Consider the following 23,849-nt stretch of genomic DNA (forward strand, 5'->3'; position numbering starts at 1 on the left):
TCTACAGTGTGGCTACTAATGTTCACTTTTCAGCTTCCACCAAGAAAATGCAACGTCTTAAATCGCACATTTTAGAGGGGGACATAACCAAGCAGCTGGAGGCAGAGAGGCGCGAGTCCAAACGTGCAGAAGCCAGGCTCAGGAATGGATTACATGATCTGGAGGAGGCAAGGTTTTATTGCATCAACAGAATGATCAAAGAACAGAGACGCATCCAGAGAGACCTTTTGAGAATAAAGAATGGTGAGTTGCCCCCTCTTAAGATTGGGATTTCCATATACTCTATGTCTTGAGGATGGCGATGAGCAGTACTGGGGAGTAGAATATCTTGCACCCAGTGGCAATATCATGCACTCGTAGGCCAGCTATTTCATAGGTTTGATGCAATACCAATCTCCCTAAATGCAAATTATCACAACCTCCATGCTCCATACAGTCTCCTTGTTCTGGTCCCATACTCTATCCTCCCCCTCTCTCTCTCTCTTTCTCTCAAAATAAGAAATCATCCTCACTAAGGAAGAAACAGTAGAGAGATAGAGTGAGAAAAAAAACACCCTGGCCTGGAATATCCTGGAAAATTTCAGCATAACTGTAACATAAGCGGGGAGTCACATGTTTTTCTCTGAGGAAATTTGCATGTAACTAATTTCTGCCAGTTTTCCATTGAAACATCGTTATCCATGAATTTCGCTGATTGTTTCTGAGATACATCTGCTGAAGCCCACTGCCACTCGTTTACATAGCTCCACCCAAGCGCAAAAGACCAGCTCATGCAAGTTTCCTGGATTTCCGTGAATAATGCGCTGGCGTAGATTTATACTAACCACAGCGTGGTCTCAAGTCATCTGAAATTGGCGTAACTGAGCTTTCTGGAGTTTGATAGCAATTTCCTTCACAGTGTTTTTTTTTGAACTGTGACTTGCAGTATAAAGAACCAAAGTTCTCAGTCTCCGAGCATCTGAAATGATTTGAACTCCCAACCCCACAGGTGTTCAGCACCTGTAATGGGTGTACCCCTGTTCTGCATAACAATGGCAGAGGAAGAGAAGCAGCAGGGGGCAAAAGACTCCAAGAGTGAGACCTCAAGGCAGAAGACAGCAGCCCACCTGCCATTACTCCTGTTGATGGTGTTTCATTGGCTTTTGTTGTACAGTGGTTTTCACAATTAGGTACGGGCAAAAGAGCACCACAGGAAATTCGGGCGCAAGTTCCCATTGGCAAGATCAGTGCAGCAACCAGAATAAATTTCAGTGTCATTCCCAGGTGGGTGTAATCCAGGAAATTCAGGCTATCTGGAAGGTATCAGGAACTGCAAACTGTACAGAGAATATTCTCCAGCTGAGAAAGAAAATAAACCATTGGAAATTCAATGCCCTCTCCATTATTAACGGTGGCAGTGATTTGAATGCTGTTGTGGGTTAATATCAGCTGTAACTTAATGTGATTAAATGTGAAACACATCTTTAATGTGCAAAACAGACGGGTAAAAATAAATAACATGTAATAGATTGGCACTGAAGAGATGACCTAGAATCTTCTTTCTTATCATCGCTTACTCAGATTAATACTTCTCATTCATCGGATCATGAAAAGCACGTAGTTTTCAGAATTTAAAACTTGACAGACTCCATTATGGCAGTGGCCCTGTGTTCAGAGACCCCATGATGCTTACATTGTACCCCAAAATGATATTCGTTCCTAATTACTACAGAATTTAGATTTTATGTGGCAGGATTTGGAAATCATTGCTTCAATATTTTATCTTTTTGCCACAAAACTCCTATTGATCCTAATCAGACCTTCATAATCGTAAATATATAAAAGATGGAAGCCATCTGGTTTATGTTTCCATAGCAACCGACAGTTCCCCCATTACATCATCCAGCTACCTCCTGAATAAGACATATGTTTTTGCCCCCACTGCCCTCGAATCATTCAAGAGTATCAGTAAAAGTCATGTATATTACCACCGGACACGTTTAGTATGGTTTGTCCCATATGCATATCATTACAAATCGCAGGATCACAAGGTAATTAAACAGATGAAGGCCATCTGGATCATCTTAATTCATCCAACCAAAAGCACTCTACAGTCCTCCCCAGTGCAGCAATGAATTGCTTCTTAAAGAATTCCAGAGCTTTTCCTCCACTGTTGTGTGCAGGAGTCCATTCCAGGTGTTGATCATTCTTTGCAGTGAAGAAGAACTTCCTGATGTCAGTTCTAAATTTTCCTATTAACTAGTTTGAACCGATGTTCCCTTGTCCTTCTCTCACAAGTTTCTTTAAAGTAATATTCTGGATTTAATATTTCCAGACCCTTAACTACCTTGTATCTCACTAAGATTTCTTACCAGGCTGAAAAGGCTAACGCTTTGAAATTGGCCCACCTACCGCCATGAGTTTTCGCCACGATGGGCCTAAAAATGGCGATCGCCATTCTAGCACCCTTCTAAGCATCGCATTCGGTGGCTGCCATTTTGGTGAGGACCTTAGCACTGCCAATAGTAACGTTGGCCCTTGAAATATAAATTAAGGGAGGATGACGTCAGCCCTGCCAAGAATGACCTGCACCTTCTCCTCCAAGAAGGTGAGGTGAGGCTAGAAATGGGAGGTGTGCCTCGGGTTTTGTACAGATTGTTGGTAGGTGAGTGATGTTGTGCTTTGAGCAGTGTGAGGCTAGTGGTGCGGTTGGTAGGTGACAGCTTTTGAAGATGCCCTCACTGAGCTTGACCAGTGCTCTGAGGTCACGAAGCTTCTTTGGGCACTGCAACCAAGGGGTGAGGGGCAACACTGCTGCGGTGACGACCTCGGTGATCTGGTCCCACATCATTCTTTCTGGCTCCTGTGGGTAGACAACCTCTCTTGCAGTGTTCACCCCCCTGCACAAAGCTGGGGTGCTGCGTGGAAGACCCTTCCCTGGCTCACTGAGCCATTTGTGTTAGTGCTGAAGCACGATTCATATTTTTTTTAGGTGCGGAAGGGAATTCAGCTTTAAGAGCAGTAGATTCCCATTTGGGAATTCCTTTTAATGTTAAGTTTTTTCAGGAGCTGTAAGGGCTTAAAAACTGCATGATTGTACATAATTTTTATTTTTTATCCTTTCAGAAGACATTGCCCTTTTAAGAAAACAACATTGCATTGTTGCAGTGCAGTGGAGTAAATATGTTATTTATTTTTTCCTCCGATGTGGAGCACATCCACTGTGACTGGCTCTTATGTTTACAGCCTATTTAATATTTCCCAGGCTATTCCAAGAAGAAGGCGGTAAGCAGTTTCAGAAGGCTGTGTCCGGACAGTAATATTCCAGCCAAAGGAAAGTCTGGCTCCAGCAATACTGTTGTACCCACCATCCCAGCTGTAAAGGACCAAGCTGTCATACTAGACTCAGAAGGAATCAGGTAGCAAAATATGGAATTGTATAAATGTACAGATCCTTTTGAACTTGTAACATTTAATGATAGTTGTGCAACATTTAGGCTGAAGCGGGCACTTTGGTAATCCTGAGAACTTTGTTTTAACTTTAAATCTAAGGAGATGTAATAAAAGGTAAAAAGAAGATATCTGACGAGCCTTTTTAGCCCTTTTCACCTGGTGGGGAAAGCCACAGCTGACTCCCTCGCTCAGGCCGGTTAAAATCGGCCGATAACATCATCAGATCCCGATTAGCATATATGAGTTAGGACCCTACCGGCTTTGGATGGGCAGCTTAGCCGTCTGTCCAGAAGCCTCACTTAAAATTGGAAACGCCGATAACTCCAGGGTAATTAATTCAGAGTTTCAACTGCCCGCTCGCCAGCTCGGTTACCGCTGGGCAGATAGGGTTAAAATACCCCCATTGTCTTGGCATGTATCGTGACCATTATTAGTCTCCCTGAACCAGCAGCTTTTCACAGATCAGTTAAAGCACAGAATGTTCTACATTTCAAAAATCAGCTGAGCACATCAAATAAAGTGCTGCAATCTTTAGATTAGTTGGAATAACCATCCTCCACATTCCTCCCACCCCACCCCTCCACTCTCCAATCGTAAGTAGATTCTGACCCCTTACCTCAATGTTCCCTTCCGTCCCTGCCCCCATCCCCTTCCAAGTGCCAGCTCACTGTATGTTATAGAAATTTGTAAGAATGCTGACACCTAGGGACAGCTATCTACAGGCTAGCCTGAAAACATTGGCATATCTGGGCTGCCCTCTGATTGTATGTATACATCTATATCTGTATCTTTTCAGGGTGTTTAGGAACACACTTACTAATTATTTCTGTGGCCAATTTTGAAACAATTTATCGGTCTGTACTTCCATATCCTAACCAGATGCTTCCTGGAGCTCACCATTTTTCCTCGCAGTTTGCTGTTTTTTTCCTGTAAACACACCACCACAAACATACCAGGGGATGATAAGTATGGACACAATAGCCCGGAACATGCGGTGAGTAATGACAGCGAACTAACAGCTTTTGCCGTCATTACTTCTCTGAAATTGACCGCCACTTTTGGATGTAGCGCATGCATATCTAAATGCCGAAATCCTGAAGTTATGGTCAGTCACTCACTGCTCCGACACAGGCTGCGCTTCGGACCCCCCACCCCCCCATCACAATCAGTGTAATTAGTGAAACTGACAAAAACTTGGGCTTTTCCGCAGTAATATCCCTATCTCTGTAATCTCCTCCAGCCCCACAACCTTCCCCTGAGATGTCTGAGCTCCTGTTTATAATTGCCTTCTGTTGCCTAGGCCCCAAGCTCTGGAACTCCCTGCCTAAACCTCTCCACCACTCGACCTCTCTTTCCTCCTTCAAGACACTCCTTAAAACATACCTCTTTGACCGTCACCTGCGCTAGTTTCTACTTATGCAGCCTGATGTCAAATGTGTTATCTCATAATACTCCTGTGAAGCGCCTTGGGACATTTCACCAAGTTAAAGATGCTATATAAATACAAGTTGTTGTTGTTGTTGTTACAACAGTGGCAACACTCCAAAGGTACTTCATTGGCTGTAAAGCACTTTGAGATGTCCGGTGATCATGAAAGGCGCTATATAAATCCAAGTCTTTCTTGTTGTTAAATACCCCATTATATGCTAAGCCTTGTTGGAATAGTTGTAGCTGGGGTTTCAACAGTGTATCGACTAGTTAACAAAAAAGTTCTGGCCCTGAAAAAATATGTTGTCAAATTTCTCCATTATAAAAATTATAATTCTTTTAAAATAAAAAAAAATTCAAGTTTGTTTATGATATTTCAGCTTCTACCTTATCCCCATGCGAAAGCCCCAATCTTTGTTTCGTTCTCTTTAACATTTTTTAAAAATCTGGATAAAAGCAGGTTCTCATTTCCTGATTTCCTGTCTGTGAGAATTCTGCAATGTGATTGGCTGCTTAGACAGCTTGTTGACGTCACAGTAGCATCGCTCATTGGATTCCCACTAACAAAGCGCTGAAATCACTTGAACGTCGAAAAAGGCAAACTTCTCACCACAGAGATCGCGAGGTCTCCGTAGTCAGCTTTCTTCAGGGCTTTGCCGCTGACTGCAAATTACAGGCCAATAAAATTGAGTCCATTTTAATCTCTATAGGCTTTGAAATTATGTTGTGGGATACTTGTGTACAAAAGGGGTAACGTTGTCTGAAGGGAGTAGTCTGCCAGCTTTGCCGTCCCAGCATGGAGCCTTGCTTGCCAGTAGCACATCTTGGAAATTAGGGCTCAGGTTGTGGGGAGCGGGCAGGGAAGTGGAATTGAGGCCAAGATCAGATCAGCCATGATCTTATTGAATGACGAAGCAGGCTCGAGGGGTCAAATGGCCTACTCCTGCTCCTATTTCATGTTCTTATGTTGGAATTTCCATTATGCCCTCCCAGTGGGAGAAACTCTCTGAAGAGAGCACAATATCAGAAAATTATCCGTGAAATTCCTTAGTCTATTTTAATGGAGACATCAAATAATGGAGTCTTAGAATCATACACCACAGAAGGAGGCCATTCGGCTCATCGTGCCTGTGCCAACTCTTTGGTAGAGCTATCAAATTGGCCCCACTTCCCTGCTCTTCCCTTATAGCCCTGTAATTTTTTTTTCCCCATCAAGTCGTTATCCAATTCCTTTTTGAATGTTACCTATGAATCTGCTTCCACCACCTAATCAGGCAGTGCATTCCAGATCACATCAAGGGGTAAAAAAATATTTCCTCATGTTGCCTCTTGTTCTTTTGCCAATCACCTTCAATCTGTGTCGAGGAAATTTCTAAGTTAAATTAACTCAGGCGGAGGCTTTCAGAGCCGTGCTTCGAGAGAATTTTATTTAAAAAAGCGAGATATCTCGGAGAGCCTGCTTGGACCGTACCAAGGCAGAAAACTCTGACCTTTACAGGAAAACTCGCTCTATCTTTATACAGTTGAAACAGGAATCTAAAACACACCACACAAGTACATTAATCATACATTCGTGTCAATGCAATCAAAGCAAGAACTTTATCTAAAACACCTCATATGAGCATTAATCATACATCTTGTAAATACAAAGGTAATTTCAGGAGGCAGACTTTTATCTTGTCCTTCCATAGTTTCTCCCTGTCCGTTTTCTGATAAGCAGGGTATCTGGAAACTCATGTAAACACTAGACAGTCATGTATTTACAACATTCTTTGTTCCAAGATCTGAGAGGTTTGGGTGTTTTCTTTTCTAGCTCCACTAATTTAATTAACTCAGCAAGAAGTCAACTTAACCCTTTCCTTAAAAATAGGGCTTAGATCATTTTCTTCCACAATTCCCTCCTTGTTGATCTTTTACTAGATCAACACAGTTTCTTATATATTCTTTTCTTGTTCAAAAGGGGGTTCATACCCCTCAGGGTAGGGTCGCATTTTAAGACATTCCTCTTCATTGTAATCATCTACTTTTCCCTCTATGCGATTTAACCTTCCTTTTATGGACACACTTTTCCTTTCTACTTGGGATACCAGGCTCATTATTTGACTAATTAATTTTTTCAACTTTATCCATATTCCACAAATGATTATTAATAATGTAAGCATCACTACACCCATGATTATTATGGGGTGTACAGCTAGCTTCAGTACTGCGGAAGCTTTTGGGGACCATCCGAAAAACACATCCCACCAGTGGTGTACCGTCAAAAAGGTAACTTCATCTGCGATTCTTACTAGCTGCCCCTTCTTGTAACTCATTTCGACTCTAAATTGGTGGATGTCTCTGCCTCTTTTTGACAGAGCTTCCTCAATTTGCTTGACATTACGTATCAAATTGTGCAGTCTGGTCAAATTAATTACAGGGGGTAAGGGTTCAATCTTGTGCACAGACAGATATTTTTCTACATTTTGCCATTGCCCAAAGGTATAAGTTCTTTTTTCTTCAGGGTCATACAATGTTCCATTGATCTCCCGACTCTCACCCTGGTCCGTGCTGGTCAGGCAAGTCATGTCCACCTTCCAGTTCAGGGATATATTAAATCCTTCCTCACTGGTCACTTTCACTTCTCCTGATCGCTGATCTATTCCTACCCCGCAAGCTTTACACATCACTGTGAAATTCCCTATCTTACAATTTTTTCCCTCTGGGCATGTAAAGTTACCTTGCTGCGTTGCCTTATCAGTTTTCTCCCACTTTACATCTCCCTTCCATACTTTTCCTTCTTCAAGTAATTCTTCCTCCTGTCTGACTCTCCTTACTGCTAAAATGATCAGAACGCCCAATGTCCATTTATAGTTTTTCCAAAAGTCCCACCTCATCTTCTCTTTTCTGTTTTCTTCTATAACATTCTTGAACTAGTTAGTTACAATAACAACACGCAAGCGCGATGGTAACCGTAACCAAAATAATAAATGCCCAGGCTGGCGCACAAATGAGTTCTGACATTCGTCCCTGGATTTTTGAGTAACTATAGATACTTTTAAGTCCACAATACACAATTGGGAGTGAACACGAAATAAGGGCAGGTACAGTTCTTTAGCGAGAAGATGGCTGTTTTCTTAGTCGGGCGACCGTAGCTCGTCCTGGTTCAATGCCTTTTCTTTCGGCTGTGATTCGTCGGGGAAATAATATTTGGGTTGCATGCACCCAGTTCGGGTGTTTTTCCAACTTCAAAGCGGTTCGTGTTGTGAGAATTATCTGATACGGTCCTTTCCACCTAGGAGAAAAGGATTCTTTTATTTAATGTTTTTACTAACACTTGATCTCCAGGCCTGAAAGGGTGCATATTTCCTTCTGACGGGGGCACCTGTGTCTGCTTTATTTGTTCGTGCAGACTCCTCGCTATTTCACACATGGCTTGAGCATACTTTAGTGATTTTTCATCATTCCAAATTAATGCTATTTCTTCAGCCACCAATGGTGGTTTTATGCCGGTAGGCATTGGTCTTCCCAACAAGGCTTCATGTGGTGTCAAATCAGTGTTTCAGTTTTTTTTTTGTTTCTCATTGTATACAGTACCAATGGTAAGGCATCTGGCCATTTTAGTCCTGTCTCCTGACACACCTTGGTGAGGGTAGATTTTATTATCCCATTTACTCTCTCTACAATTCCCGAGGACTGTGGTTGATATGGTATATGTAACTTCCACTGGAATCCTAATGCTTCTGCAAGATTTTGCACTATTTTTCCTGTGAAGTGTGTTCCCCTGTCACTGTTGATTCCCATAGGTATCCCATATCTTGGTACTATTTCTCTAAATAGAATTTTTACTACTGAACGGGCATCGTCTCTCCTAGTGGCGTACGCTTCTACCCATCTTGTGAACATATCTACTATAACTAATAGATACTTGAGACCTGATACTGGAGGCATGTGGACAAAATCAATTTGCAAATTTTCAAAGGGCATACTTGGCTGGGGTAGATGATCATATTCAGCAGGTGTTTTACCTCTGTTATTTTGTTGACAAATTTGGCATGTTCTAGCAATTTTTTCAATTACTACTGTTATTCCTGGTGCATACCACTGTGCATTAATAGCATGTATCATCCCTCCTTTGCCCATGTGAGCCTGACCGTGTGCTAGGCGAGACAGGGGCAAAAATAGAGACCTAGGGCAAACAGTTCGCCCATCAGGGTGATACCAAATGTCGTTTTTGAGAAAACAACCTCGGTGTTCCCAAGTCCTTCTTTCTTGTATAGTAACTTGTTGTTGGGCTGTTTTAAGTTGTTGGATGTCAAGCATCTGTGGAGGGGAGACTGAGACTGCTTGAAGGCAGTCTGCCTGTGCCGAAGCGGCCTGTTTGGCTGCTGCGTCAGCCCTCCTATTTCCTACTGATACTTCATCCTCACCGGTTGTGTGAGCTGCACATTTGATAACGGCTACCTTACTTGGCAGCTGAATGGCGTCTAATAGATTAAGCACCAGTTGAGAGTGCTTAATATGCTTTCCACCAGAGGTGATAAAGCCTCTGTTTTTCCACAGTTGTCCAAAATCATGGACCACACCGAATGCATATCTAGAATCAGTATAGATATTAGCAGTTTGATCTTTAGCTATTATACAAGCTCTAGTGAGGGTAAACAATTCAGCAGCCTGAGCCAAGGTTCCGGGAGGCAGGGCAAATGCTTCAACAGTTTCGTGGGGGTTTACAATAGCATAGCCTGCCAAAAGCAAATCATCTGACGGCCTGTACGATGATCCATCCGTATAGAGAATAAGATCTGGATTGTCCATGGGCTCTGTGAGCAAATCTGGTCTTGGTAAGGTGGCTACTTCCACTGTTAACAGACAATCATGCTGGTCTGGATCCTCTACTTCTTTAGTAGGGAGAAAGGTGGCTGGGTTCACTACCGGTGCGCGTCGAAAGGTATAGTTAGGGTGTGACAGCAGTAATACTTCATAACCTGTTCTTCTAGAAGCTGTAAAGTGTTGTATGGCAGCTGAATTCAAAAGTAACACAGCATGGGCTGTAATGACAGTACATGGATAGTCCAAAACAATAGATACCGACTTCTCCACCATGACCGCAGTAGCAGCTACAGCACGTAGACATGCTGGCATTCCCCTTACTACTGGAGGCAGCAAAACCGAATAATGAGCAATTGGTCTATTTCCCCCACCATGTTCTTGGGTTAGCACTGCGGTTGCAAATCCTTCTTTCTCATTCACAGACATCTGAAAAGGTTTACCATAATTCGGAAGTCCCAACGCCGGAGCATTAGTAATGGCTTTCTTTAACTGTTTAAATGCCTCCTCTCTCTCTGGGGTCCACTCCACCTTGGGTGGGGCATCATTCAGGGCAGCTGATCTTAGGACCGCATCCCATTCTCGGTAATCGGGGATCCATTGTCTACAGTACCCAACCATCCCCAAAAATGACAAGATATCCTTCTTTGTCTTTGGTATGGTGGCACTTTGATTTGTCTGAATTCTTTCTGGTCCTAGCTGCCTCTGCCCTTGAGATATGTGAAAACCCAGGTACTGGACTTGAGTCTGACAAAATTGTAACTTTGATAACGACACTCGGTGCCCTCTTTCACATAGGTGCTGTAACAGTTTCAGGGAATCTTGCATGCACCTGTATCCGTGGCTAGAAGCCACAAGCAAATCGTCCGCATACTGCAACAGCACAGACTGGTCTGATAATGAACAGTCTTCAAGGTCTCTTTTTACTGCTGCTGCATATACTGCGGAGCTTTCGGTGTATCCTTGGGGCAATCTGGTCCATGTGTACTGCTGCTTCTTGTGGGTGAAAGCAAACAGATACTGACTTTCTTGATTACTGCCCAAGGTTGATAGCCTTGTTGCTGTTTTTCTTTTTCTATTCCTACAATCATCGGACCCATATCTTTAGGTTTCGCTGGCGGTTTTGTAGCCAATGTCAGATGGAGTGTCAAGTTCGCTTCTCTATACCGCTGCTGCTGTAAGGGTGTCAAATCAATGGCTACCCCCAATCCTTCTGGTCCAAAATAAATGCGGGGCGTAGCTTCTACTATTTTTTTTTTTAAAAAGGATTGTACCAGACACTGGTAAGTTTCAGCTTTTTGTCGAGTGTACCAGGCTGTACAATGAGGCTGAACTGCCTCAAAGCTTGTCAAAATTATATACATCAATTCTTCAGTATTAGGGTCGATTTTAGCTTTTAAATTTTGTATAACTTCATGTATCAAAGGTGAGTAGAAGTTGCCATTCAATTGCCAACAATAGAGGGCAGCCTTTTCTTTGTTATCCTCCCTTTTCTCTTCTTTAATCCCATTAAAGAACTGATGAATTTTATTTGGAGGGAGCTCCATGAACATTCCTTCCTTTGTGCAATAAATTGTGGCTCCTAGTTTGCACAAAGTCTGTCTTCCCAATAAAGGGAGAGGTGTTGTTTTAGAGACTATCAAAGTCTCATCATTAATTGGTTGTCCTTCAATTATCAATTTGGTAGGTTCAGATAAAAATTCTTTCATGGGGATACCGGCCACACCCATACTTAAGACGGTGGTGTTGCTTACAGGTAATCCCACAGAGGATGGTACAGAAGACATAGTAGTACCAGTATCCACCAGGAATTTCACATAAGTGTCTCCTACTTTTACTACTGCCAGAGGGTTTTCTTCTATGTCTGCTGATAAGCGGAGGGCTGCCGCCTGTACCACTAAGCCTCCGGGGCATCCCTATGCTGATTGGTGCGGGTTGGGGTTAGAGAACGAAAACTGAGGGGCCAATGAAGGTGGAGGTTCGGGGAAATCCCCTTGAAACCCTCCACCCTGTTTCGGGTGGCATCTGCAATCGCGAGCCCAATGCCCTTTCCTTCCGCAATTTCTACACTCATCTTGGGAGCGGTCTCGTTGGGGCCACTGTTCTCTCCCTCTTCCTCATCTTCATCCCCCAAACCCTCCTCTATTATTCTGTGCTTGTCCTCTTCCCTTTTGCTGATAGTACTGACCTGCTGTTTTAGCCTTATTTTCCTTATAGGTGAATAGTCCCTCCCTATCCATGTTGGCCAAGACTGTAATTGTTTCCTTCCAACTTTTTCCTTGCCAGTCCAAAACCTTAATTTTATAGGTTCTTGCGTGTTGCGGCAACATACAATTTAACAAGGTTTGCACTGCCAAAGGTTCATTTTGATCCATCGGTATTCCTGCATGCTCGTCCCAACTATTTTCCATCTGCCTGCAAAATCTATTATTGATTCTTCTGCTTTCTGCAAGCAGCGGGTGACTTCCCCTATATCCCCATGCTTTTTAGCCCCTTGCAGAATTGTGTTCTTTCCTCGGTGTTTCAGCCAATGGGTTAATGATTCGTTGCCGGCATTCATCATTAACTCTCCAGTCTCTATTTTCCCCTGTTGGGATGGGGAACATATCTTTTACCCCCTGCCAGGAAGATCCATAGGCCGCTTGCAATAATAATTTAACATCTCCTGGGAGTGGATTGTAAATTGTACATGTTTGCTCAAGCCAGTTGTGAAATGCTACCGGTTTCCTTACCGGATTTGGGGGCGGCCGAGATCATATCTCTGGCTTCTCCAGGGGACCATGGTTTTAAGACTGCTGTAGTTCCTATCATTACCCTAGGATTTTGGCCGACGGGGGTTTGGGAAGTAGAGTCGGCGGCTTCTCTTTTAGCCACTTGCCCTCTTGTTGTTACCCCAGATCTGTGGTCTATGCCCCCTTCTCCGGAGGCTCTGGCTTCCCCTGACCCAGATGCTCCCGGGTCTCCTCCATCGGCTCCTCCACTAGGTGGCTGATCCGGAGGGGCTGCTAGTTCCCTCAGAGCTTGATTTCTATGGGCAGCGATTATTTCTATAAGTTCCTGCCAGCTATCTTGTTTTGGGGGTTCTATACGGGGATAGAGTCCTACTGCTGGTGCTGAGGGGATAGGAAAACCCGGAGGACTTTAAGAGGGAGGTTTTTCACTCTCCCCTCTTTCTTTTTCTTCTGATTTATTTTTAGGGGATTGATGCCTTTTAGCAACCTCTGTCCATTTTTTAAAACAGTTTTCCATATAGTCCCTATCCCAAGTGGGGTCTCCCCCTCCTTCCTTGGTTGTTTTTCTCCACTCTTCAATCAAAGACAACTTAAAACTTCCTCCATATGGCCAATCCCCATCAGACCAACCATACAAATCGCTACTAAACGTTACCGCGTATCTGTCATCTCCTGTTTCTTTAATTACAGTGTCCGCCGGCGAGCCGGGCGGCACAATGGATCTCCTACCTTCTCTTGTTGCTTTACTACCTTACGGATTCTTTTCTCGGTCTTAGGATGTACTTTCATTCTTTCAGTCGAGAGGTCGTCTTTCTTTCCTTTTCTAGGAGCTGGGCGCGAGCGCCCTGCTCGACTGGAGCTGTTTCCCATTCTTCCGGGTGCAACGTCTCGCGATCTTTTCTGAAATGAGAGTTAGGACAATCCTACAAAATATACAATAATTTACAAAGCGCTCACCGGTGTTCTCTTATCCGCTCAGCTCGGGGTCTTCTTTTGCCTTTTTGTTATTTTAGCTTCTTTGCGGTAGCTACCTTAAATTATGCCTCACCCTTCAGGGGATCTCGGCAGCTCGTCCCCCTTTCAGCTAGGACGGCCTAGGCACCTTCCTCCTTTCAGCTAGGAAGGTCCTTAAAATTCCTCTTTTCTCTTTAAAAGTTAAATTTAGTTCTTTTGGATCTCGTTTTTTAGAGATCCTGCCTGACTACGCCAGAATCTGTCAAGGAAATTTCTAAGTTAAATTAACTCAGGCAGAGGCTTTCAGAGCCCTGCTTCGAGAGAGTTTTATTTAAAAAAGCGAGATATTTCGGAGAGCCTGCTTGGACCGTACCAAGGCAGAAAACTCTGACCTTTACAGGAAAACTCGCTCTATCTTTATACAGTTGAAACAGGAATCTAAAACACACCACACAAGTACATTAATCATACATTCTTGTCAATGCAATCAAAGCAAGAACTTTATCTAAAACACCTCATATGAGCATTAATCATACATCCTGTAAATACAAAGGTAATTTCAGGAGGCAGACTTTTATCTTGTCCTTCCATAGTTTCTCCCTGTCCGTTTTCTGATAAGCAGGGTATCTGGAAACTCATGTAAACACTAGACAGTCATGTATTTACAACATTCTTTGTTCCAAGATCTGAGAGGTTTGGGTGTTTTCTTTTCTAGCTCCACTAATTTAATTAACTCAGCAAGAAGTGAACTTAACCCTTTCCTTAAAAATAGGGCTTAGATCATTTTCTTCCACAATCTGTGTCCTCTGGTTACTGACCCTTCTGTCACTGGAAAGAGTTTCTCCTTACTCTATCAAAACTGTTCAACACTTCTATCAAATCTCCCCTTAACCTTCTCTGCTCTAAGGAGAACAACCCCAGCTTCTCCAGTCTCTCCCCATAATTGAAGTCCCTCATCCTTGGTATCATTCTAGTGAAGCTCTTCTGCACCCTCTCTAAGGCTTTGAAATCCTTCCTTAAGTGTGGTGCCCTGACATGAACACAATTTTCCAGCTGAGGCCGAACCAGTGCTTTATAAAGGTTTAGCATAATTTGCTTTTGTACTCTCTTCCTCTATTAATAAAGCCTTCTCAACTTGTCCAGCCAAATTCAAAGATTTGTGTACATCTCCTTGTTGCTGCACCCCCTTTAAAATTGTACCATTTAGTACATATTGCCTCTCCCCATTCTTCCTACCAAAATGTATCACTTCACACTTCTCTGTGTTAAATTTCAGCTGCCATGTATCTGCCCATTTCACCAGTCTATCTATGTCCTTCTGAAATCTGTTACTATCCTCCTCATTGTTTATTACATTTCCGAGTTTCGTGTCATCTGCAGACTTTGAAATTATGCCCTGTATAGCCAAGTCCAGGTAATTATACATCAAAAAGGGCAGTGGTCCTAATCCAGATCTCTTGGGAATGCCACTGTATACCTCTCTCCAGTCTGAAAAACAACCATTCACCACTACTCTCCGCTTTCTGTCCCTTAGCCAACATTGTATCCATGCTGCCACTGTCCCTTTAATCCCATGGGCTTTAATTTTGCTAACAAGTGGTATTTTGTCAAAAGCCTTTTGAAAGTCCATATGCACAACATCAACCACACTACCCTCATCAACCCTCTCTGTTACTTCATCAATGAACTCGATCAAGTTAGTCAAACATGATTTGCCTTTAACAAATCCATGCTGACTTTCATTTATTAGCCCATACTTTTCCAAATGCCAATTAATTTTGTCCCGAGTTATTTTCTATAAAAGTTTCCCTATTGCTGACATTAAGCTGACTGGCCTGTCATTGCTGGATTTATCCATCTCCGCTTTTTTGAATAGGGGTGTAACATTTGCAATCCTCCAGTCCTCTGCCACAACCCCCTATCCCAAGGAAGATTGGAACATTGTGGCCAGTCCCTCCACAATTTCCACCTGCATTTACATCAGTAATCTTGGATGCATCCCATCCGGACCAGGTGACTTTTCTACTTTGCAGACTGCCCGTCTTCTAAGTATAACCTCTTTATTTATTTTTAGTCTGTCCAATTTCTCCACTGCCTCCTCTATTCCTGCAACATTGGCGCCGTCCTTTTCTCTAGTGAAGACAGATGCAAAGTATTCATTTAGGACCTCAGCCATGACCTCTGCCTCTACAAGAAGATCTTTTTGGTCCCTAATCAGCCCTATCCTTCCTTTGAATACCCTTATATTATTTATATGTTTATAAAAGACTTTAGAGTTCCCTTTTAAATTAGCCACTAATCTATTATCGCATTCTCTCATTGCCCCTTATTCCCTTTTTCAGATCTCCTGTACTATATGTATTCAGCTTGGTTCTCTACTGTAATATGAAGCACACATTTGCCATGAGCCTTCTTTTTCTGTCTCATTCTAACCTCTATAGTCAACCAGGGAGCTCTAGCTTTGGATGCCCTTCCTTTCCTCCTCGGGGCAATGTGTCTCTACCCGAACCATCTCCCTTTTGAAGTCCTCCCATTTTCAATTACTGTTTTACCTACCAATTTTTGATTCTAATCCACCTGGCCCAGATCCTTTTCAACTCACTGAACTTAGCCCTCCAGTTAATTATTTACTTTATTGCTCCTTGTCCTTTTCCATGACTATTCTAAAACTGATGATATTATGATCACTGTTCCCCAAATGCTCCCCTACTGAAACAGGCTCCACTTGCCCCACTTCATTCTCCAGAACTAGATCCAACACTGCTTCCGTCCTTATTGGACTGGAAACACACTGAAAATTCTCTTGTACACATTTCAGGAATTCCTTCCTCTCTGCCATTTACACTGTTACTATCCCAGTTTATATTAGGCTAATTGAAGTTCTCCATTATCACTACTCTGTAGTAACATAATATTACATAGAATATACAGTACAGAAACAGACAATTTGGCCCAATCAGTCCATGTCGGTGTTTATGCTCGACTCGAGCCTCGTCCCATCCTTTCTCATCTAACTATCAGCATATGCTTATCTAGCATCTATACATTTCGCCTCAACTATTCCCTGTGGTAGCCAGTTCCACATTCTCACCACTCTCAGGGGTGTAAAGAAGTTCCTTCTGAATTCTTGGTGACTATCTTGTATTGATAGCCTCTAGTTTTGCTCTTCCCCACAAGTGGAAACACATTCTCTCTGTCTACTCTATCAAACCTTTCATAACTTTAAAGACCTCTATTAGGTTACGCCTCAGCCTTCTCTTTTCAAGAGAAAAGAAACCCAGCGTGTGCATCCTTCCCTGATCAGTATAACCTCGCAGTTCTGATATCACCCTTCTAAATCTTTATTTGCACCCCCTTCATTGCCTCCATATGCCTTTTATAATATTGCGACCAGACCTATACACAGTACCCTAAGTGCGGTCTAACCAAGTTTCGATACAAATTTAGAATAACTTCTCTACTTTCCAATTCTATCCCTCTAGAAATAAACCCCAGTGCTTGGTTTGCTTTTTTATGGCCTTATTAACCTGCATTACTACTTCTAGTTCTTGCACCTTTCTGTAATTTGCCTGGAAATTTGCTCCTCTATCTTCTTCTCACTGTTTGTTGGCCTATAGTATACATCCAGTAGCATAATAGCTCCTCTAATGTTCCTTACATCTAACCAAATAGGTTCTGTTTTTGACCCCTCAACCACATCATTCCTCTCCAGTGCTATAATCATTTTTTGATCAATACTGCCACCCCTCCTTTTTTTCCTTCCTTATCTTTCCTGAATACCTCGCAGCCAGGAATATTAAGTTTCCAATTTTTCAATTCTTTGATCCAAGTCTCTATTATTGCCACTAAATCACAGTCATATATGATGACTTGTGCCTGCAGCTTACCAACCTTACTTACCACCCTACGTGTATTTACATCCATGCACTGTAAAATATCTTAGACTGCCTTGTACTTGCCCTTGTCTGATCCCTCCAATAATCTGTAATGGCAGACTGAGCACTTTAGGGCATCCTGAGGTAGTGAAAGGTGCTACATAAATGCAAGTTCTTCCTTTCTTTACACTAGTATCCTATAATGTGATTCCAAGGTCTCTGTGTTTTTAATTATCTGTATACGGGTTTCTATTTAAATATTATACAAGAATATTTGTAACTTTGTGTTAGCTCTCATGTTCTCTCAGTTTCTTTGCACGTCCTTGTTACTTTTCATTTCTGATTCTTTTCGTTTGGTTTTACTGGAGGGTTTCGGCCTTTCTCTCTGATATTACTTTTCTTCCTCCATCCACTGTTACTTGTTAGTTTTTCCCCAATTCTCCAGCTGTTTCCTTTTTTTTGTTTCTCTCAGGCCAACCTCTCCATCAGGTGGTTTTTCCTTTTTATTTCCAAATTTTTTTTTTAGGTTTTCTTGGGTTGTGTGTGATACTGTTAAGGCTTAATTTGTTATTCATCCCAAGTTGCTCTGGGTCCTTGTTGTCCAGACTCTGAATTAAGCAGTTTATGTGTAATTGCAAACAAAATAAATATGGCCACCATATGTTTCCAAGTTCCTTCGAGAGAATATATAATTTCCCCTCAAAGTTTTGATGAATCTTGGCAACCATTTTTATAATTTCCATGGATATCAGAAACCCTCTAACTTGCTTCAGGAATTCTAAATTGCATCTGTTGAATCCCACAAAATTTTAAACTCACATAGCAATAGGAGCAGTATGCATAAACCTCCTTGATAAAACTAAAATCTCTGCAGCTTTCTGTACAGTCTGACATGTATTTCTCTGGTAGGATACGCCTGGTGGAATATTTCAAACATCTGCTGATGTCAAGCAGACAAGTGCGAGACATAAGTACATTAGAAATAGGAGCAGGAGTAGGACATTTGACCCCTTGAGTCTGCTCCGCCATTCAATAAGACTATGGCTGATCTGATCTTGGCCTCAACTCCACTTTCCTGCCTGTTCCTCATAACCCTTGTCTCCCCTGTAGCTCAAAAATCAATCTATCTCCACCTTGAATATATTCAATGACTCAGCCTCCACAGCTGCTTGGGGTAGAAAACTCCAAAGATTCGCGAGAGAAGAAATTCCTCCTCATCTCTGTCTTAAATAGGTGACCCCTTATTCTGAAACTATGCCCCCTAGTTCTAGATTCCCCCACGAGGGGAAACCTCCTCTCAGCATCTACCCTGTCAAGCCACCTCAGAATCTTATATGTTTCAAGAAGATCACCTCTCATTCTTCTAAACTCCAATTAAGACCAAACATCTTGATTTAAATTTCTAATAACCAAAATTTCCTATTGACAGCTTTCAGCCCATCAAACTCTGAACTATCCCTTTTTCCACTTCAGTCACTCCAGTAGGAGTGAATTCGAGCTGCATTGACATGGCTGGTACTTTCAGGCTCAAATCAAGCGATGATTTAAGGTGCCCTGCTTGTGTTGGCACCAACAAGAAAAAGAAAGCGCAACATACTACAAAGAATTGGGATGTTTTCTTCATGACGTTACAGCTCAAATGATTTTTGCTTTGCTTTATCATTTTAGGACGCAGAACTATTACTCCACAAAGGCTGGCAAGGTTGTGATACCACCTAGTGCCTCTCTCGCTCTACAGATGCAGATAAACGATTTCCTCAACGGGTTCAGTAGCAGACAGGAAAAGTCTGATGCGCACACAGGAGCAGAAGAGGCGCACCCCTCCCTGCCACCCAGCACATGCAGGCTCAAAACCAAAACCTCGATCGACAGCGTCAACATGACGGGCCTGAAAGATTCCGTCGCCAAGCGCCTGAGCATCTCTGGGAAGCCAGCCGGCCTGGACGTGGCCAACAGAAGGGAAAACCAAGCAGCAGATGGCCAAGCAGAGCCAGGAGCGAGCGACGCCAAGACAAGTGGCAGCGTTGTCACCGGCGATCCGGCGCCAAAGCCAATCAAATCCAGGCAGTCCGCCAGCAGCCCGCAGCTCTCACCTTACCTCGAGAGCGCTTCCCATGATTCCGAGTTTTACGCTCCGGATGGGCTGCCCAGAACCATGCACACCATGCCCAGCTTTCTTCAGGCCTTTGCGGAAGCGAAGAAAGCTAGGTACATCAGGCACCGAATCAGAACCGAGGATGAGAGGGAACTGTCCATCGGCGAAATCTTTGGAAAGAGAAGAGAGCCTGTCCAAGTCATCGCTGTCAAAGAAGTGGAAACCGCCAAGGACAAAAACACCACACGAAAAAATTCAGATTAAAAGGAGCATTCCAGGATCTATTCGAACAAATAAAAAAAAGAAATACTTGGCACATGACTTCCATACTCTTTGGTGATATCGGCCCCAGATGTGCTTGGGTTTCAATCCCAGTGGTTTCAATCCCAGTACCCGATGGTGCCCTCCAGCGCTGACCCCACTGGAGTTTGCAGGGTCAGTGGGAGGGCATCTCGTTAGCTTGGGGCAGGCGGGCGCAACCATGGCTTCGGGCACACCTCGGACGCCTGCATGCCCCGGCCTCGTTCTGCCCAAATAAAATGTGGGGAGTGGTTTTCCAGGCTTCCCTCTTGACCCTAGCACAGGTCCCATCGACCCCAAGCAAAGAAGCCGCAATCTGATTGTGTTCCCGGGAAAATACAATTGCCCGACCTCGATTCCACACGCACATTTGCGGAGGTCGGAGCACCTCACCGCACTGAGCCTACTGACCACCACAACAGCACCCACCTCTCTACCAAGCCCTGGCTTCAAAGTCCCTGCCCAATATCGCTTGATACCCTGACCTGATAAAAATCTAGTGCTCTAACGGTCTTGAAAGCTCCAATTGGCCCACCATCCCAGCCTTTTGGGGGAGAGAATTCTAGATTTCTCTACCCTCTGTGTGAAGAAGTGCTTCCTGATTTCGCTGCCTGGCTCTAATTTTAAGATTATATCCCCTCGTTCTTGATTCCCGCACCAGAGGAAATAACCTCTCCGTTGCAACCCTTATCAAATCCCTTTAATATTTTAAACACCTCAATCAAATCACCCCTTCTGTACTCAAAGAGAATACGAGCCAGGTTTATACAACCATAACTCAACTCACTGAGCCCCGGTATCATTCTGCTGAATCTGCGCTGCACCCTGTCCGAGACCAATATATCCTTCCTGAGGTGTGGTGCCCAGAACATCAATGTTTTTAGTGTTAGGAGGAAAGAGACACTCCTGCCTGAGCACTGGTAACTTTAATAAAATAACTGCAGGGGAGCAGAGTCCTGTGCACAGGTCGGAGCACGAATACACCGAGATCATTTGTCACTGATCTCGTTGCACCGCTGACAGTAACTCCAGTCTGCTGGCAGTGTGTCACACTTCCACACACCGAGGCCTGCAGCTGCAATAGAGTTTGAGCTTTAAGTTGTGCCTTCCAGCCAACCGGGTAGGCAGCACGTTTCTTTAATGAAAAAGGCAAGTACAAGGACCGCTGGAGGGGCAGCACATACATTGAATGAGATTGGCTCAGATTTTGCTGCCAATAACGGCGGATTTAATGCGCTCACCATTATTGATGTATAAATCATCCTGCGACTTGTGGTGAGGAAGAGATACCCCTGTGAACCGCGAATCTCCACAAGTTGCTGGACGATTTGTGCCACTCCCCCATTAGACTCGTGAAAAGGGCAATAGGCCTCAATTTCCACGTGAATTTAAGGAAATTGCTGCACTTCCACATCCATTGCCAATTAACCTCGCCGCAGAAAGTTAGGGCTGGAACTTAAGAGCGTAAATAGTTTTTTTAATGAGATTTATGTTCTTGCAATGCCACTCAACCTCTCCAACCCAGAATGAGAACAATTGAGACTGTGGAGTCTCATTCCTACAGGTAGTAAGTTGTTCTTAGAGATTAATTACATTCTTACTCTTCCTTTCTCTTTTTTTTCTTGTTCTGTCTTTCTTTCCATCTCTTTCTCTTTCTGTACCTGATTTGGCTCTAATTCATGCTTTTCTTTCTCCATTATTCATTTGCTGTAAAGCACTTTGAAACGTCCGGTAGTCATGAAAGACGCTATATAAATCCAGGACTTTTTTTGCCCAGAAAGTGAACAATTAAAAGTGTGGAGACTCATTCCTTCAGGTAGAGAATTGTTGTTGGAGATTTTAAAAATGTCTTTTTTTTAACTACTTTTCCTTGCTGTCTCTTTTATCTCTCAATCCAATATTTCTTTCCCTCTCTTTATTTCTCTTTCTGTACCTGATTTGACTTTAATTCACCCTCCTTCTCAGATCTTCATCTGTTTCTTTCTCAATCCTTTAATCTCATTAGTTAAGGAGAAAGACTGTTGGTCCTGTTGCTCACCAAGGTCCCAGATGCCCTTTTGCCCTCGCCATGCTGTTACAGCTTGCACTTCCAGCAACCTTTCAGGGCAAAAACTTTTCAAAAAATTTATCTAACGGGGCACGTCCCAAGATTCTCCGCTCCAGCAAAATCCAGCCCAATTGCGAGAATGGATTAGGGGCAGCACTGAAATGAATCTAAGTAAAGCTTAAGCCCATTGATCTCTGCATAGAAACATAGAAATCTACAGTGCAGGAGGCCATTTCGGCCCATCGTGTCTGCGCCGGCCGACAAAAAGGCACATGGCCCTCGATCAGCAACCCTGAGGGTTACATATAAACCTATGAACAATGAACAATGGCGGAAAGGTAAAGAGTATCCGGCCCAACCAGTCCGCCCCACACAACTGTGACACCCCTTGCACCGCAACATTCTACACTCCACCCCAACTGGAGCCATGCAATCTCCTGGGAGAGGCAAAAAAAGATAAAAACCCAGGCCAATTGGGAAAATAAATCTGGGAAAATTCCTCGCCGACCCATCCAGCAGTATCTGTGCCAGCTGTGAGGAGGACGCTAAGAGGCTGCAGGGTGACTTGGACAAGTTAGGTGAGTGGGCAAATGCATGGCAGATGCAGTATGATGTGGATAAGTGTGAGGTTATCCATTTTGGGGGCAAAAATACGAAGGCAGACTATTATCTAGATGGCGGCAGATTAGAAAAAGGGGAGGTGCAATACCCTTTCCTTATTAGCCATTCCAAAGTGCATCACCTCACACTTCTCTGAATTAAATTCAATTTGCCACTGCCCACCTGACCTGGCCTGCTTGGTTTAATAAATAAAAATCATCAACTAAGAAATCACTGCAAAATTCTTAAAGCAGAAAAATTGTTTGGATGCAGCAACTGCAGAAATTGGAGTCTGGGCTGTGTGCATTTGTTAGTGATTTGAATGCCCCAAGCTAAATTTTTACACATTGGTAACATTTTGTTTAGCTTCCCCAACTTAGTTTCCTGTGGCTCCATTTTAATACTAATGGTATATAGTGCAATATTATGGCAGTGGCAAATTTTCTTGCAGAACCAGATAGGTGTTTAACATCCATCATTGTATACAGTGGATCAGTGTAAGAAGTGCTGAGCATTGGGTCTTCAGGTGATGATTGCTGACAACTGAGCATTATCGGAATTCTGATCAATACCACTTCAATGAAGTCAGGAAGTCTGAGACCAGACTCCAAGCAGAGACCAGAAGTCAAGCGAAAACCTCAATATAGGAGTAGACTTCATGTAACTTTGAATATTTTTGGATCCTGTTATCAAACCTTTTGCGCTAAGTCATAAATTTTTGCCATGTGTTTTTCCTTGTCTCCCCTCTGCCTTACTTTTCCCAGATCTCCTGATGGTTTGAACTCAAATGGAATTAAACAGTGCTCGATTGTTCAATATGAGATGACTGATTGACTCATCCATCATTTAGCCACGAACGTCACAAGTTAGACCATTGTGCGTCCGAATACTCAGGTGGCGAATAATTCGATCATGGGATGTGAGCATCCCTGGCAAGGCCAGCATTTATCACCCATCAATAATTGCCCTTGAGAAGGTGGTGGTGAGCTGCCTTCTTGAACCGCTGCAGTCCCTGTGGTGAAGGTACACCCACAGTGTTGTTAGGGAGTTCCAGGATTTTGACCCAGCAACGATGAAGGAACAGTGATATATTGCCAAGTCAGGATGGTGTGTGACTTGATGCTCCCATGGGCCTGCTGCCCTTGTCCTTCTAGGTGGTAGAGGTCATGGGTTTGGGACGTGCTGCCGAAAAAGCCTTGGCGAGTTGCTGCAGTGCATCTTGTAGATGGAACACACTGCAGCCACGGTGCACCGGTGGTGAGGGAGTGAATGATTACGGTGGTGGATGGGGTGTCAATCAAGCGGGCTGCTTTGTCCTGGATGGTGTTGAGCTTCTTGAGTGTTGTTGGAGCTGCACTCATCCAGGCAAGTGGAGACTTGTGCCTTGTAGGTGGTGGAAAGGCTTTGGGAAGACTGGAGGTGGGACACTCACCGCAAAATATCCAGCCTCTGAACCACTCTTGTAGCCACAGTATTTATGTGGCTGGTCCAGTTAAGTTCTGGTCAATGGTGACCCCCCCAGGATGTTGATGGTGGAGGATTCAGTGATGGTAATCCGTTGAATGTCAAGGGATGGTGGT

At 43.5% G+C, this 23,849-nt stretch overlaps 1 protein-coding gene across 2 annotated transcripts in view; it reads left to right on the forward strand.

Moving 5' to 3' along the window:
- Positions 1–20,960, forward strand: part of LOC139268157 (coiled-coil domain-containing protein 190) — a 43,441-nt gene extending 22,481 nt beyond the window's left edge. For both annotated transcript variants that reach the window (XM_070886201.1, XM_070886202.1), the window contains exons 2-4: positions 34–243; positions 3,245–3,398; positions 18,896–20,960. In XM_070886201.1, the coding sequence (XP_070742302.1) occupies positions 48–243; positions 3,245–3,398; positions 18,896–19,586 (1,041 nt within the window). In that variant the 5' untranslated portion in view covers positions 34–47 and the 3' untranslated portion in view covers positions 19,587–20,960. The remainder of the gene's footprint in view (positions 1–33; positions 244–3,244; positions 3,399–18,895) is intronic.
- The last annotated feature ends 2,889 nt before the right edge of the window (positions 20,961–23,849 follow it).

Source organism: Pristiophorus japonicus, chromosome 8, assembly GCF_044704955.1.
Source record: "Pristiophorus japonicus isolate sPriJap1 chromosome 8, sPriJap1.hap1, whole genome shotgun sequence".
Lineage (NCBI taxonomy): Eukaryota > Metazoa > Chordata > Chondrichthyes > Pristiophoridae > Pristiophorus > Pristiophorus japonicus.